Source organism: Phocoena sinus, chromosome 7, assembly GCF_008692025.1.
Source record: "Phocoena sinus isolate mPhoSin1 chromosome 7, mPhoSin1.pri, whole genome shotgun sequence".
In the NCBI taxonomy this organism is placed as follows: domain Eukaryota; kingdom Metazoa; phylum Chordata; class Mammalia; order Artiodactyla; family Phocoenidae; genus Phocoena; species Phocoena sinus.
In genome coordinates, this window is record NC_045769.1 from 2,858,372 (window position 1) to 2,876,362 (window position 17,991).

General features: G+C 46.9%; 1 protein-coding gene across 3 annotated transcripts in view; it reads right to left on the reverse strand.

Moving 5' to 3' along the window:
* The window catches only part of UBE2F (ubiquitin conjugating enzyme E2 F (putative)), a 54,803-nt gene that overhangs the window by 13,074 nt on the left and 23,738 nt on the right, over positions 1-17,991 (reverse strand). For all 3 annotated transcript variants that reach the window (XR_004350682.1, XM_032637149.1, XM_032637148.1), the window contains 2 exons: positions 8,510-8,577; positions 1,402-1,472 (listed from right to left, as the gene is read on the reverse strand). Coding sequence is in view for 2 of the 3 variants with exons in the window: in XM_032637149.1 (XP_032493040.1) it covers positions 1,402-1,472; positions 8,510-8,577 (139 nt within the window). In the remaining variant the exon portion in view is untranslated. The remainder of the gene's footprint in view (positions 1-1,401; positions 1,473-8,509; positions 8,578-17,991) is intronic.

Consider the following 17,991-nt stretch of genomic DNA (forward strand, 5'->3'; position numbering starts at 1 on the left):
CAATTTTGTGCTTTTGTATTTTTAATTTTAATGTGGCTAAACCTACCAATGATTTTCCTTTAAAGTTTCTGTCTTTTGTAGCAGGCTACAAATTTAACCAAATTTAACTACAAATTTAACCAAATTTACATTTAATCATCTGTTAAATTCCTATTATACTTTGCTAATAATCTGTTTTCTCAGAAGACTGCAAAAGTGAGTAGAGAAATGCCCTCTCTGGACCTAATTCTGACCGGAGAAGGGGACGTGACAGGAAGTGGAGTGTGGGGAGCCCCCAGGAGAGTGGGCACAGGTGAAAAGCCTGGGGAGATAAGGCCGGACCAGAAACCACTTACAATCTGGACCTGAAGATCATAGATTTTTAAAGTTTCAATACTTAAAGGACAGATACTTAAAAGGGAGGATGACTGACTTATAAAGTGTATTTTTAACTAGATTTTTTTTTTTTTTTTTTTGGCGGGATCGTGGTTCCCCAACCAGGGACTGAACCTGGGTCCTTGGCAGTGAGAGCATGGAGACCTAACCACTGGACCACCAGGGAATTCCCGTTAACTAGCTATTAAAAAATGAAGCTGATATCAAAGAAAAGGGGGCTCCACATACAAAATAAAATGGGGAGATGAATCCTAATGGTTGTCCTCGCAGGGAGCAGCGGTCACAGTGCACGTGTGGGGAGAAGAGGGTAAAAGGACAGGATACAGAGGCAGGGCCTGAGGAGGGACTAGCTCACAGTAAGAAAGCAAAGGACACACGGGAGAAACCCTGTCTGCCTGCCCTCCAGGTCCCCGCAGTCCCTAAGCTGGCAGTGGTGGGGCTGGGGCTTGGCCCGGAGGTCCAGCACCAGAGCCCTTACAAGTTAACCTCACTGCTCTACCAGAGAAAGCGCAAGACGCAGAAAAATAAAGCCCACAAGCTAAATTTACTTAAAAACGACAACAACCAACACTCTGCGCAACTCCTCCAGTTCTCTACGTTAGTGACCAGCAAGCTTAGGCGGCAGGAAGTCACTGACCCCTGAGCATCTGCCGTTGGAAGGGTGGGGACCCAGGCACGACTGGGAAAGCTTATCCTGCTACGAAAGTGCTCCCGTGCGCATCAAGACGATTTGGGCAAGAGGACATTTAAATACAAGTGCCTGGGTCTTCTGAAGCCTCCCATCCACATCCCCCACCCTGGATTCCCTTACTCATATCCTCCCCTCTTAGCTGAAATCAGCCAGATGGAGGGAAAAGGGTAAGGGCCCTCGAGGGGGGCACCTGGGTGGACCGCAGAGTGCAGCCAGAAGCCTCCCTAACATTGGCCCGGCCTCAAGATCTCCTCTCGGGGGAGACACCGTGTAGAAAGCCCATCACTCACACACGGTGCTCACAAGACGGAAGACGGGAACGCAGATAAACTCACCTGAGACATATCTCGCCTGTCTCTGTGATATTGGGGTGCCAGATCCTGGTCAGGCATCTCACTTTAGGAGGCTGCAACACAGAAGGAAGAGATCACAGGCTCTCCAGAGCCTTCCACGTACCCCGCCCAGGGCCGTGTCTCACCACTCACATGGCTCAGCAGGCACCGGCTCCGTCACCCCCGCAGCAGTGTTTGCACACTGCATGCACCGTGCCACTCTCACGGGTAAAGGCTGCCCGCACTCCTAACCGGACCCCTCTACAGGCCCCGGGGCTGCCGGCGGCTGGGCTTCTGCATCCTCTGACCCTGCCTGGGCCTAGGCTGTGCAGGAGGAGCCACGGTGCCCTCCGGGGAGGAGCTCTGCACCCTCCAGGCCCCACTGCCTACGGGAGCCCGCGGCCTCCTTGACGCTACGTAGCTGAGCTACGGCTGAAATACTGCCCCTCACGGCGGCGCTGGCCCCCTCTGTGGGTGTCTCTGAAGGCGCTGTTGTCATTTACTTTATTCTAGGTGCAAGTCCTAGCCCACTTTATACTTAAAGGAGGAGAGAACGAACACAAGTACATGGGAATGAGGCACATCAGCAGTACTCAGGGTGAAGCATGTTTGCATAAAACTGTTCTTTGACTATTACTCTGTTTTAAAAGCAATCCACACTCACCTAAGAAAACAACAAAAAGGAAAGCTATCTGCACATCTACAGATATAGAGAATATAAAACTCTCCCCAGAAATAATCTCTAGTAACACCTGATGCACATTTTGGAGCCTCTGTTCTAGGCGACACACAGGTGCGTGTGACGCACATTCATTTTTCTTCACAGAAGTAGGGAAATGTGCTATGTATTTCTTTTCCATGTTTATTTTTGTCACCATTTCAGATGACTTTGGGCTTTTGTGCATTCCACGGTACAAACACTAGTATTTAACAAGCCAGTTCCCTATTATTGGACGTTTAGGTTGCTTCCCACTTCCACTACAAACCTGCTGGATCAGCGCTGTCTTCACTCGCATCCATGAGATATTTCCCCAAGATGAAGGCCAGGAAGGGGAGGGGCTGCCAGAGAGCAGGCTGCGCACTCAATGCCAAGTGCCCTCGCCTCCAGAGAGGCCGCGAGCCCACCCACCTGCAGCGGGTGCGCCTCTTCCCCAGGCCCAGTTCCACCGCGAGGTGGCCTTGCTTTGAGGAGCTTGACAGTCATCTCACAGATACGAAACCTTCGTCATCAAATTTTTATCTTTGATACCAATGTAGAAAATCTTTCACCATCCAGATCTTCTCCTGTACTATTTCTAGTACTCTAATAGTTTCAGCTTCTTATTTGTATAAAACAAACATATTTTCAGTACCCTCATAAGTTTTCTTCCTGATTTCAAAACACCATGACATCAGAATGTCAAATATGTCATGTCACCTAGACTCCCCGAAATGATTAATCCAGCCATGCAGATGGAGGCGTCTGAGGATTACAGAATTCAGGTTCAGAGTGAGCTGAAATCAACTGAATACGCTCATCTGCTTTCCTGCAAGTAAACAGGAATGCATTCGACAGAAGGAATGCTAGCGCAGCCTGCACTTTCAGCAGGGCCTTCAGGCTGAAGAGGGAAGGTCGGCGTCATTGGCGCTGTAAATCTCTCTAATGAACACTGAACGCAGGTAACCTACTGGGTAGAGCGCATCACCAACTCAGGATCTGAAGGGACTGAAGGCTCACCCGCTCCCTCCTCTGAGGCCCCAACACACAGTCACCCCGCTGAGTGTCCACGCGGCTTCCAGGGTCCGACTGCACTTGCCCCTCTCCTCCTTTTCCCTTCACACCGTCCACAGTTAGATGTTGGTGCAGCCGCCCCCCGGGCCAATGGCCCTCGTAACAACGGTCCCCCACAAAGAGAGCAAACCTCCACACCAGAACTGTGGTCCTGGATTCTGACACACACTTTCTAAACTGAACCATTCTTGTAGACCCTTACCGCCCCCAAAGCAAGACCAAGAAATACCAGCTCCACCTCCTACCTCAGTGGTGGCATGACCAGCCATCCCATCACACAGCTAAGGGTTTAGTATATGACAAAGACTGCAGTGCAAATCAATGGGGAAGCAGGGATTCTTCAGTGGACAACTGGCTAACCATTCGGAAAAGTACAGTTAGATATTCACTTAGAGCTTTATTCCACATAAACGACACAGAACTCTAAGAGGACTAGAAGAAAACGTGGATGAATTATCTTGGGGTCTGAAGGCCTGTTTTAAGCATTTCACAACATGAAAAATTCAAGAAGGAAAAGTAGATTTGACTACAGTGGTGAAAAAAAACACACAAACTTTTATAGAACAAAAAAAATGAAAAACAGGAAAATGTTTACAGCACAGCTAAGTAAACTAAGAAAAAGTTTCATATAATTTCTATATAAGAACTCTTATAATAAAAAAAAACCCTCAAAGGAAAAAAAGGGCTAAGCACATAACAACAGCTCATAAAAGACATAAAGAGCTAATAAGTAGGAAAAAAATTTAGCATCCTACTTATTTAAGAAATGAAAATTCAAATGACATTTAGATACCACTTATTTCCTCCCAAAATAGCAAAAAGAAAAAAAATAATGAAAATATCCCATGTTGGTAAGGGTTTAGGAAAAAGGGAATTTTTCAAACACTGATGGTGGGGATGTCAACTGGAAAAACTCTCTGGAGGGTAACTGGATAGTACTGATAAAAAGCCTTAAAATTAGCATCAGTTACTCAGTACCTGTAACTCCACTTCTAAGAATTTATCCAAAGACAGCGGCAGGCATGCACAAGCTGCTGTCTAGGACATGTATCACAGCACTGCTTATTCCAGGGTCAGTAAACTACAGCCCATGGACCAAATAAGGCCAGGCCTGTTTTCACGTGGTCTATAATCTAAGCATGGCCTTTACAGTTTTAAAAGGTTGTTTTAAAAAAAGAATATACGACAGAGACCATATATGGTCCACAAGGCCTAAAATATTTACTATTTTGCCCCTTACATAAAGTCTGGTTCATATAATCAAAATATTGGTCAGCCAGTGATCAACTATAAAGGATTAGTTGAAAACCATGATACATCATACAATTAAGTGTTCTTACTAATGATGATGTAATTATATATTAAGTGACATGATAACATACGTTCTCACGATATGATGACACATGTCCTATACTATAATGTTAAAAAGAACCCAAGTCACCAAGCTACGTGTAGCGTGATCCCACTCGTACATATGATTGTATGTTGTGCATAACATACATCAAAAAGCTAACGGTGATCATCTCTGGATGGAGAGATAACAGGTGATTAATATTCTATTTTTGCAGAGTGGTATTTTCTCAATTTTCCACAGAGTACAATAAATTACATAAAAAGAAGAGGGGTGACTGGGTATTCAAGTGTTACTTGTGGTACCTCCGGTTCTCCTCCTTCTGGAAACGTGGCAGGGCAGCCCTTCCTGACCCCTTTCAGGGCTGGTCACGGTCACATTACTCGATTTGGTTGCATCACATAACCTCACTTCCAGGGGGAGAGAAAAGCCGCATTCCTTTCTCCCGCTTCAGCCCACGGTTTCCTCTGACCACTCACTGCAAAGTGCCATGGGAGCATCGTGAGGCCTGGGACATCACAGCCAAGCTGCCATCTGCACTCAGGCCTCCTCCGGGCATCCCCATCACATTGGTTCGTCACTGTTTCTGTGTCCAGAGACTGAGCTTCTTCAAAGGCCGCTCGACTCTCATCTCCAGCCTACAGTGCCTGACACAGAATCCAGCGCATTTTAGGGGCTCATTAAACGTCAGTCAATCACTGCAGCCTATTTCTAGGACTGAGAGAGATTACGAGGCAGCTGGAGACTGTGAGATAAAGTTCAGGGAAAAAAGGACAAAGATCCCGAGGAAATCTGCCTTTCAGCTGCTGGGGCGGAGGGGGGTGAGGGGTGAGGGGGCACCAAACGGGTGTATTCTTTCTGTTCTAAAAAAGTTTATTCTAAAATAATGATCTACTTTACTGCTTAAAAGGTTTTCATTCACAACCTTAGTAACTGACCTTAATTATAGGAACTATAAGTGTTAGGGGTTAAAAACAAATTCCTTATGAAGTACAGAAATCATGTAAATTATGGCATTAGAGCAAATGAATCCTGAGAAAGCTCCACAAAGCCCTTTCAGGCTGACTTGCTAAAAACTGGCTGTATCTCCTCATCCAGATGAAACATGAATTCCTTCAAGTCTGCCCTCATAATCTCTACCCATTTGCCTGTAACCTATGTATTTTCATATGCTGCTTTAATCTGCAACACCATAAACTTGTTGGGGGGCAGAGAGCACGCCAAGCACTGGATGCCTGGTGTGGCAGCCCCCGCCCAGCACTGGAAATACAGGGAGACTGAGACACCTCCAGACTCTTCCTTCAGGGAACAGATGGTCTAGTGAAGAAAGATGCTAAGAAGAATTCTGTAGATAAAGCTTAACCGCAGAAAAGGTGAACACAACTACCTCTGTATCACTGAAGAACTTTACCTCACGCACCCTGGAGGCAGGGCAGCCCTGCGCGCCCTGCGTGAGCTTGTGACCCTCACTGGCCTGCTGGTAAGGCAGCTGCGCCACCTCTGCCGGGATGAGAGGCAGAGAGGCCCTCACGGCAGCAGGGTGGCGTCTGGATACAGCCCCGAGGGCCTGGCCTCTCAGGGCTTCCTGGCTGGAGAACGTGGGTCTCCTTCCTGATGAAACAGGACTAGCCCATCATTTAGAAATTTTCCAAAGGAGACAGAAACTAAAACATAGAGATGTAAGGTCTTTATACGCCACCAGTTAATACAGGAAAAGTGTCTTGGAGGCTCAGTGGCTTTCTATCCTCTGTTTATTTCATTTCCTACTTCTCTGCTTCTTAAACGGCGAGTATGACAAACATTTCCCCACTACCAAGCGGCCACCAGGCGCGGTGGGAAGGGCACACATTAGGAAGCCGGGCAGCTCTGGACAAGAATCAGCCTTGGCAGTTGAGCCACCGAGACCGGCAAAGCCAACAAGTTCTTAACTTTACCTTTCTGAGCCCTAACTTCCTGATGGGAAAGATATGAACATTAATGTCACCGAGAGAACTACTGGAGAGTGACATAAGGTAAAACTGAGTGGAGGCACCTGACACACAGAAGCCCTCAACAAAACTCTGTTCCTTCCTTGACGTTTCTGAGGTTCTGCTCTCTCCTCACACTTGGAAAAAGACACTCTGCCACTAAATGATGCCAATGTACCCGAACTACGGTTCTCAGCCCCGCCAAATTCACTGCTTTTCTGAAGACTGTCACAAACTCACCGCCCTTTAATTTTAACATTCTCTAGATGAGTAACCCACGGATATGGCAAATGTCCAGAAGGTTAGAGAGTCTAGAGTTTTAAGTACCGCACGTCGGGCTGTTTCCAGAAACCATCAAAACAGCCCCAAATCCTTAATATGTGCGCACTTAAACCAAGCTCTCAAACTGCTCTCACCTGAGGGAGTGCAGTGCTCCGTCAGGCCAGGTTCCCCTGTTGGTGATCAGGGAAATAGGGGAAGTCTCAGCGGGTGGCTGGCTGGCTGGCTTGACAAAGACCTGAAATGCATATTTTCCTGTCTTCACTTAAAAATTAAATTTATTTTTTGTTTTTCTTGGACTGCTAACTCTTCCATCCTCATAAATTACATTTCCCAAAGAACTTTTAATACAGTAGCCCAGTAAAGATCAATTTCCATAGATAAAAGTTTGGCTTTAAACAAACAAGTGTTACAGCCACTGAACTAGACTTGGGCGGTGGAGATGGGCCGAGGTCGCGGGGAGCAGGTGATTCCCCCTGTCAGAAAAGGAGGGAGCAGTTACCGCAGGGAAAGCAACGGGACACACGCTGTGCCCGATTCCCACAGCCTCAGCTTAACAGGAGACTGAACTTTACCATCAGATTTTTCTTTCCTAGTCGACAGGCCAGAGAAGGCTGAGGAACGTCACGGTGGGGGGGAAAGATGTAGATCACATCGGCAGAGCTGGCCACGTGCCAACCTCGGCAGCTCAGGGATGGAGAGGGCCCGCGTACCACGCCCACTCCGGCGCCCGACTCAGGGGTGTGCGGTGCTGTTCCGAACCTTCAATGATTTCTCACAGCCACAGTGAAAATGCCCCCAAAACCCCAAATCTGAGTTTTCTCACCTCTCCACTATTCCCCAACCCTGATTCTTCATTCAAGTAGACCTGGTCAACTTGACCTGTACACAGGTTGCCAGTTCTCATTTCCATACCCGCTGACACAGCTGCAGAGACGTCCTCGTCACCTAGAACACCCGTCCCAGTTGTGCATGAGCCAACCCGAGGCAGGACGACTCCAATTCTAGTTCTCCTCAGAAGCTTAACTGGCCCCGACCACTTTCCAGAAGTGACCCTCTCTCTTCCTTCTCTGAATTCCTCTAAAGCATTTTCCTATTATTAACCAATATCACTGTCTGCTACTTACCACTTTTATCATTTTATGATAACTTTCTACACTTTCTCTCACCTTCCTAATGGGTCGGCATGTTCCTTACAAGCAAAGACAGATGACAGCACTTGGCACGGTTATTACTGGGAGGGTCCTGGAGGGATCAACATGTAGCTAGGGGTGTAAATCACTCATAATTTGAAACTACAGGTCTTTATTCTTTTCCAAAATTCTAAAACGCACATTTTATACACTTCTGGAATTGTGCTGTTAATACCATGAACAAAACTACAGTTTAAAATAAAATGCTCTTTTCTCCAGTGCCAGAATCTAACAAGATTTGCATGAAATACCCAAGCAGCCCCCTTTAAAGGTGCCAGCCTCGGGGCGGTAATTCCAACCTCGGCAGAGCTGCACCCCAGCACATACTGGCACACAGTACTCGCAAACACTTGTTGAGAAAGGGAATCTCTCCGCTAAAACTCTCAAGAATGCTGATGAGGGGCATTAACCACACAAGTGTCAGCCATTTCGTGCTCAGTCCCAGGACTGGGTGGGCTGCACTCGGACACAACGCGGGGGGACTGCCGGGCCCTGTGACGGCCACCCGCCACAAGAAGGGGGAACAGCGGCTCAAGCGCGGGCTACTCACCACCATGTTGTACGCATCAGGAACTTCAGTTTCAAACTGAAATTTTCCACCCTGGTAGTAACCCTCATCTATCAAAAAACACAAAACAAAACAAAAAAATCCTTTAAATTAAAAAAAAAAAAAAGGAAACAAAAGGCAAACACTATGTTAACATATGGCAAATACAGAGAATTAAGAGTTGAAAAAGAGGACTGCAGGGCTCCTTTGTTACTTCACCAGCCTCGCCCCTGACCTGACGGTTACAAGTCAGCCCACACTGGCTGGCGCCTGCAGCGCTCTCCTCCTCACTGGCCACGCGCCCTCGGGAAAAGGGAGGCCTCCCCTGGGAGACTGGCCCCTCCCTGTGCTCAGCCCCTCGGTCCCGGCCCGCGGCACCCAGTGCCTCCCCTCAATGACAGGTGACCACCTTGCTTCAGCGCTCGGTCACCTGTGTGCCGCTGGTCTCCCCACGAGAATCAGCTCCACGGGGGAGGCAGGCTTGTGCTGACTGCTTTTCCCCGGTGCCCGGCACGTGGCTTCCAGTCCCTCGGCAAACACTGACTGAGCATGGACCCTCTGCCAGGCCCTGCTCCAGACCCTGGCCGGGGACACGGCAGTGAACCAGCCAGACAAAATCACCGTCTCAGCGACTGTGCCCGGTCAGCACTCGTGGGCTGGCTGGCTGAGCGCTTGGTACAGCCTTCAGAACAGAGCAGGCCCTCTGGAAAGGGGCTGGAGGGTACGCAGAAGAATGTCCAGGGTCAGAGCGGCACCGCCGTGTCCCCCCCGCCGCCCCAGGTCTGCAGACCCCACAGCTCAGTCCCAACTCCCTCGCTGCGCCGCCCACCTCTCTGCCTCTCCTGGAGTCCGCCGGCGGTGGGCTCGGCTGAGTTGCAAGCGCTGCTGGTGTGGCTGCCAACAGAGGGCGCTCCAGCACGAATGCCCCCCACGGGAGTTAAATTACTCTGAACTTCACAATTTGATAAAATTACCACCATCTTTAAAACGAATGTTCAACTTCCTCTAAAATATTATCATCGTGAACAAATCAGCAATATTACATTTTATCAGCTTTTTACATAAAATGAACATTTAATAGGAAGTTGTTGGTCTCAAACCAGCCACCACTAAAAAACCATTTTTCTTCTTTAAGGGCGTTGAGATTGTGTCAACATTTATGTCTGTCCCGCAGTTAGAACTCGCCTTATCTCGCTGTGTTACACAGGGAGCCCTCTGTGCCCTGGAGCCTACTCCCTCCTTCCCGCCAGGAACCGTACGCTAGTGTCTTCCAGCCAGGGTACGGGTACTGCGGGGAGGACACACTGTCCACGGGGTATGTGGGCACTGACAGCTTTAACAGAATCCACTTCTAGATGGCCAGTGTCCATGAGTGCCCTGTCATGAAATCAATCTGCCCAACAGTACTTGTGAGGCCAAGGAGTCATGCCAGCTGCCCCTTCCCACCTCCCCTTTCACTGTCTTCCTCCCACTTGTAAAGAAGGCCTACTGCTCATCTAGCCTCTCCCTATGATGCACTGCGCCCAGGTGTGATGCACTGGTCACGGTAAAGCTCCTTGAATCGAGGCACTATGCAGGGTTGTGCCTTTCCCTATCTTACATCCATTTCTGTAAAGGGCAAAGCATGGCGTTAAAGATAAGATGTCCCAGTTCAAGTTGGAATGTCTTGAAGTTAGACACACGTGGAGCCTGATGGCAGGGATGATTAGATTTCATTTAGTAATGTCAATCATGGGACTACTGGAAAAGAATGCCTCACCCCCATGAGAAGCAAGCAAAGAGGGTGCCAAGAAGCAAGAGGCCCGTGCCTCCCCCCGTGTGGTGCCAGCCCCACACCTCACCTCCCCACTAGGGATTAAACTCGGAAGTAAGGTAGCTGTTGGAGACACATCTTAATTTAGAGGCTTCGCCAAAGAGAGAGTCTTGGCAGTTAGAACTGGTCCTGCCTACTGATGCACACGGCAGAAATTTCTGATACACTGAGCTAAATCTGCAGCCACGAGTTTTTGTAAACCCTAAGTTTTTAATATTATATTGGTAGGGGTAAGATGAAATTAATATCACAATTTTCTCAATGCTTTCTGAATATTTCAGGTAACATGAGAGGCCGTCAAGTGAAGAATAATGGGTATGATTAGTGGTCGGTTGGCAGGTCTTAGGAGAGTGGTTTTGGTGCGTACCTCGGAAAATGCGACACAAAGGGATTCTAATGACTGGGTTTGTAAAGCCATTTCCAACCAGGTGGTTCCCAACTCTTTGCTTTCAACAAAATAGAAGAAGGAACCTAATCTAGTAATCAGCTGAAAGACCATAGTAAAATACCTTGTATGAATTTTGGCCCCTAACTTTGAAGTCCAGGGACACAAAGATGTAGTGACAACAAACACCTTCTGTGCCTGCCTACTTATTTATATGAACAAGCAGTTCTCAGGGTCTATACCTACAAAGACAAAAGGAAGGAATAAAACTGATATTGCCCCCTTCTTTCTGGCATTAAGTAACATCGTTCACAAGCACATCAACTAAATCAGAAGAATGCTAAGAGTAGCCTCTCGTTCTCAGATACATTTCCGATGAAATGCTATTCTGTTTAGTAACCATCACTATTTATCCAAAAAACATTTGATGAATGCTACTATGTGCCAGGCACTGTTCTAAGCACCACCAGCAAGAGACCTTCCTGCCCTCATGAAGCTTACATTCTAGTGGGAAGAAACAAAGTAAGTTAATCATATAACAGAAAGTGAAAAAGAGCTGAGGGGCCAGGAGGTGGGAGGAGCTGCAATTTTAAATAGGGAGGTCTGAGAGTGAAGGCTGGAAAACGGAGGGTATCCCGGAGAAGAACACTCCAGGTATGGAAGTGTGGTGAGAGGCCCATGAGAGCGCCTGATGCATTCAGGGCACATGCAGAGGCCAGAAGGTGAGGCAGGGGAAGGGGAAGCTGTGGCTGCGGAGGTAGCAGCCCTGGCCTCGCAGGCCACTGCTAAGTGCACTGGCTTTTATTCAGCAAGGCAGGGAGCCACAAGAGGGGCCTGAGCAGAGGAGGGGCAGGACCACAGAAACATCATGCTGGTTAGGAGCGGGGTAGGAGCAGCTGGAGCAGAGATACTGTGAGGGTAGCAACACCAGGATTTGCTGGCAGATTAGGGGTGGGGTGGGGAAGAAAGGAGTCGAAGCGCTGCGCTGTTTGACCCTGCAATGGAGAAGGGCAGAGCCGTCACCTCGAAGATAAAAAGACTGCAGAGGGCACAGGTACGCCAAATCCAACGTCGGATTTGAGATTTCATGTCAACAACCAAGCGGAGACACTGATCGGCAGCTGGCAGATCTTTCTGGGCAGATCTTTCTGGAGTGTAGGGGAGAGGTCAGGGCTGCATGTGAGGTTTGGGAGCTGTGTATAAGAGCATCCAGATTTCATGAGCTGGCGGGGTCCCCAAGGGCCTGACTATGGAGGTCCAAGGACAGTACAAAGCCTTGAGGCATCCCCGACTTGGGTCAGGAGACGGGACAGGAGGGGCAGTGGCAGCAACAGAAGAAAACCAGGAGCCAGGAGCTGGTACAAACAACAGCTGTAACAATCGCTGAAAAGGAAATGCTCAACGCGCAGGAGTCTCACAGTGGTTGGAACTTCTTAAATAAATATAAATACATAGTTACAAAGCAGTACGACAGGGTGAAGAAATTCTTACAGGCAGAGGAATGTTTGTATTAGGACAAAATGCTGTGAGGCAAGTGAAATAAACATGTATGAGTGCAAGGAGAAAAAGCAGCCACGAACATCTTCCAACCATTAAAGTGGAGCCTGTTCATATACATATGTATTTTTTTAATGCATGATGGTGGGTGTAGCCATGGTATTTAGATTCTACTGGAAACATTTTAAAGAGTAAAATAATACTTTCCCCTTTAAATGTCAATATTTACAGCACACTGGAAATTACACTCTATGCAATTTAAACTTAAGGGCAGGAAGAACACAATCCCTGCCAAGATAACCTTGTAGATCAGGGGTCAGCAAACTCTCTGAAAAGGGCCAGACGCTACGTACTTGGGGCTTTGGGCTACAGGTCTCTGTCATGTACTGTTTTGTTTTATTTTTTATCTCTTTAAATAGCCCTTTAAAAATGTAGAAACCATTCTCGGCTCGAGGGCTGCACAACTGGCCCGGGGTGGGCTTTGGCTCACAGGCCTGGCTTGCCCACACTCAGGTGAAAATATAGCAGAAGAAAACTGCGGTGCCAAGCTGAGCGACACTGAGCGCCCGTGCAGCGGGCTCACTGAAGTGGGAGAGCCAACGTGGGCTGAGCTAGCCAGGGGAGCCTGTGGGGCGGGCGTTACGGAAGACCTGAAGACAAGCACCGCCAGCAGCACAGCAACAAGCACGCTGACACGTGGAGCGTGGACCACGCGCAGCCGCCGGAAGCTCTGCTCACGTACCCAGTCCGCCACACTGCGGCTGCTTTAAAGGAGCCACTGAGGCACATGGACTGAGTACCAGCTGCTCCACAGCTGGCAGGCCGCTTCACATCAGGCGGTGTCACAGGGACCTGGGGATGAGCGGGTCAAGGGAAAGGAGACAGAGTGGGGGTGGGGGGGCGCGAGGGGAGCAGAGAGAGGAAGGCCGCTGGGAGCAGAGGAGGAGCCAGGCCGGGCAGAGCTGCAGACAGACCCCGAGTCAGCTGTGAGAGAGGGGTGCTGAGATTCAGGGGAAACCGTGAACATGAGGAAAGAAATGGAGAAGACATTTTAGATGTAGTAAACAGAATATCAAGAGCTAAAAAACATAATATGTGAAACGAACACTTCACTGGATGAGCCTCAGAGTCAATCAAGTGCTGCAGGGATTTGCCTGGCGTCCCGTGGTTAGCACTCGGCGCTCTCACTGCCAAGAGCACAGGTTCAATCCCTGGTCAGGGAACTAAGATTCCACAAGCCGTGCAGTGTGGCCAAAAACAAAACAAACAAAACTCAGCAGAAATAGAAACGATCCACAGTGAGGCACAGAGAGAAAAGTGAACAAAACCTTCTGACCCCAATGGAAGTCTAGTTTATATGTATAGGGAATATACAGGTAAGAGATATATCTTTTGGGGGGGCTTCCCTGGTGGCGCAGTGGTTGAGAGTCCGCCTGCCGATGCAGGGGACACGGGTTCGTGCCCCCGGTTCGGGAAGATCCCACATGCCGTAGAGCAGCTGGGCCCGTGAGCCATGGCCGCTGGGCCTGCGCATCTGGAGCCTGTGCTCTGCAACGGGAGAGGCCACAACAGTGAGAGGCCTGCGTACCGCAAAAAGAAAAAAAAAAAAAAGAGAGAGATATCTTTTTTAAAGTTTTACTTGGGGATATGCATACTTTTTAAATATATATACACACACACATATATATATATATATATATATATGTATTTTTTTTTTTTTGGCTGTGTCGGGTGTTAATTGCGTGTGGGCTCTTCGTTGTGGCGCTCGGGCTTCTCTCTAGTTGCGGCGTGCAGGTTTTCTCTTCTCCAGCTGTGGCACACGGGCTCCAGAGCGCGTGGGCTCTGTAGTTTGTGGCACACAGGCTCTCTAGTTGAAGTGCTTGAGCTCAGTAGTTGTGGTATGGGGGCTTAGATGCCTCGCAGCATGTGGGATCTTAGTTCCCGGACCAGGGATCGAACCCGCTTCCCTGCATTGGAAGGTGGATTCTTTACCACTGGACCACCAGGGAAGTCCCTAGGTAAGAGATATTAACATTCGTATATCTAACTGGAGTCCCATAAAGGGGTTATAGATAAAATATTGAAAGAAATGTTGGTCAGTTATTTCTATATATGTTTTCTTTTTTTCTTTTCTTTTTTTTTTTTTTTTTTTGCCGTACGCGGGCCTCTCACTGCTGTGGCCTCTCCCGTTGTGGAGCACAGGCTCCGGACGCGCAGGCTCAGCGGCCATGGCTCACGGGCCCAGCTGCTCCATGGCATGTGGGATCTTCTCGAACCGAGGCACGAACCCGTGTCCCCTGCATCAGGAGGTGGACTCTCAACCACTGCGCCACCAGGGAAGCCCCGGTCAGTTATTTCTAAATTTGATGAAAACTGTAACTCACAGATCCAAAAAGGTCAATAAACCCCAAGTGAGATAAACAGAAAGAAAACCACATCATAATAAAACTGCTAAAAACTGTGACAAAGAGAGAACATTAAAAATAGCCAGAGAATAAAATGCACATCACATAAAATGAAACAAAGAATCACCACTAACTTCTTTTTTTTTTTTTTTTGCCGTACATGGGCCTCTCAGTGCTGTGGCTTCTCGGTTGCGGAGCGCAGGCTCAGTGGCCATGGCTCACAGGCCCAGCCGCTCCGCGGCATGTGGGATCTTCCCGGACCGGGGCACGAACCCGTGTCCCCTGCATCGGCAGGCGGACGCTCAACCACTGCGCCACCAGGGAAGCCCACCACTAACTTCTTATATGAAAAAAAAAATGTCAGAAGGCAGTAGAATGATATCCTTAAAATGCTGAAATTGTCAACTTAAGAATTCAACATTCAGCAAATCTGCACTACAAAAAAGAAATCCAAGGACGTTCTTCAGGCAGAAGAAAAATAACAGATGGGACCTCAGATCTACAAAAAGGAATGAACGCTGTTTAGTGGTAAATATGTTGATAAATATATGAAGAAAATATAATTATCTAAAACGAAAATAGTAACAACGTATTGTGGGTTATAACAAATGTACAGTAAATGAGACTATATGATAAAGGTTTGGATGGGGAAATGGAAGTATAGCAATATTAGTCTAAGCTTCCTCCTTCAGAACTAAAGAAAGACGAGCAAACTAAACTGAAAACGAGCAAATATGAGAAAACAAAAAATATATTAGAGGAAAATCAATGAAACCGAAAACTGGTTCCTTGCAGAGACCAGTAAAATTGCTAACCTCTAGCTAACCTGATCAAGAATATAGAAAACGGACATTTTCAATGGCAGGAATTAAAGAGGGGATTATCAACACAGACTCTACAGAACTTAAAAGGTTCAGAAGATGTTAAGAGCAACCTTATACCAATAAATGTGAAAATGTCGATGGTATGAACAAATTCTTTGAAACATACAAATCACCAAAGCTCACTCAAAAATAAGAAGCCCAAGTTAAACCCTATCTATTTAAGAAATTTTATTCATACAGTACTTAAACTCTTACCCCAAAAACAAAACAATAAAATACTAGACCTAGGTGGCTTTACTGGCGAATTCTATCATTTAATAAAGAATTAATAGTAATTCTACATGAAACTCTTCCAGGAAACAGAAGGGAACACTTCCCCATTCATCCCAGGAAGAGTAAGGAGGGGAGGGGAAGGAAAGAAACTAGAGCCTCATCTTGCACCATATGCAAAAATTAACTCAAAATGGCTCACAGACCTAACTTTAAAACCTAAAGCTATAAAAAACTCCTTAAAAAAAAAAAAAAAAAAAGGAAATCTTTGCATTTCTTAGGACACGAAAAGCACTGTATCAGTTTTGTACTGGTTGCTGTAATAAATTACCACAAACGCAGCCGCTTAAACAATAAAAACTTACTGTCTTTCGTAGGTCATTTGTCCAAAACGAATCTCACTGGGCTAACATAAGAGTTGGCAGGGCTGCATTTCTTTCTGGTGGCTCTAGGAAAAATCCATTTCCTTCACTTTCCAGCTTTAAGCAGCCGCCTGTATTCCTTCCTCCACCTTCAAAGTCACTGATGGCCAACGGAAACAATAACACATGCAACAACATGGATGACTCTCACGAGCACTGTGCTCGGTGAAAGAAGCCATGGACAAAATGCTACATGCTGGCTGGGGCCATTTATATGACATTCTGGAAGAGGTAAAGCAACAGGGCAGAAATCAGATCAATGATTGCCAGGGGCTGGGGGTGGGGAGAGGAAACTGACTACAAAGGGGCCCAACTTTTGAGCTGATGGAAACATTTTATGTGTATCTTGATTGTGTTGGTGTCTACACAACTGTATGTGTCTGTCAAAATGTAGAGAACACTACACCTAAGAACAGTGGCTCTACTGTCTGTAAATTATACCTCACTACACATGATTTTTAAAAAAGATAAAGGTAAGTCCTGCTACATAAAAGGCACCATCAGGTGGTCCAGGAAAATGAAGGGGCGCTGGTGATTTTTACAATGCCAAAAAGCTCAACATTTAAACAGCGCGTCATTTTAAAATATTTTATATAATTAGACACATTTTTACTGGTAACCATCAGAATATATATTTAACCATGGTAATGAATGGCTTCTAAAACAGTACGCCAGACATTTAATTTCACACCCACTCCTAGAAACCTGAGCATCCCAAGAGAGAATCTGCCTCAGTCTTACGTGCGAGGCAGAGGGCAGAACTCAGTGCAACAGTATATATCGGACAACATGTCACCTACTCAGCAGTAAGCAGAGACATATTGCATCAACACAGTTCTTGCAAGCGGCAAGGAGAAGAGCAGTGAATGTTTCCCTAACAAAAGTTAGCTGATGTGAAGGCAGATAACCGACTGTCTCAAGAGCAATCACCACATATCTATTAAATATGAAGGGGGGAGAACTGCCACCTGCATTTCCAGGATGATTTGAAAGAAAAGACTCCATCAGGGAAAAGTCTGTCCCTCATGATGGGTATCCCCATAAAGCTGAAATCACCCTAGAAAGCGCCAGGGCTGAGAGCACACATTGTGTCGAAACCGTGACACATTAACAGTAAGCTACACACACGCTACTGTGAGACTGGGGTGGGGGTCAAGCCAAAGGCCTGCTTCAGTGCTCTGACCCATTTCCGCATCTTTTAACACGTCCACGATTATTTAAATGTTGTTCCAAATGTTCACGTGTGGAACCAAACCTGTGTTTCCGGCTTACTAACCGTATTTCTTTGCTCAGAAACTGGGACTCTTACTTTATTTCACACTAAGAAATTTTTCCTTCTATAACTCCAAAGCTCTGAAACAAAGCTTAGGATAACTAAGAACCAAACATAATGGGGATAACAGATAAAACAATTTAAATTTCATGACTCAGTGTAAGGCGCACTTTTATTATCATGCTCATCAGTTAGGGAGTTTTTATAAATTAAATGTTAAAATTAAGAAAACATGACAAATCTAATAACCAACACATTTAAAAACATACTTACGTGAATATACACATAAATATACAAGATTTACAATGCAGCTATAGAATTCCCTAATCAGAATTTTTAATATATGTAACAATAATAAAAAGGATGTTATTAACCATTAAAAAACCCACTTCCCTGGTGGCACAGTGGTTAAGAATCCGCCTGTCAATGCAGGGGACACAGGTTCGATCCCTGGTTGGGCAAGATCCCACATGCCACGGAGCAACTAAGCCCGTGTGCCACAACTACTGAGCCTGCACGCCTAGAGCCTGTGCTCCGCAACAAGTCACCACAATGAGAAGCCCGCGCACCACACTGAAGAGTAGCCCGTGCTCACC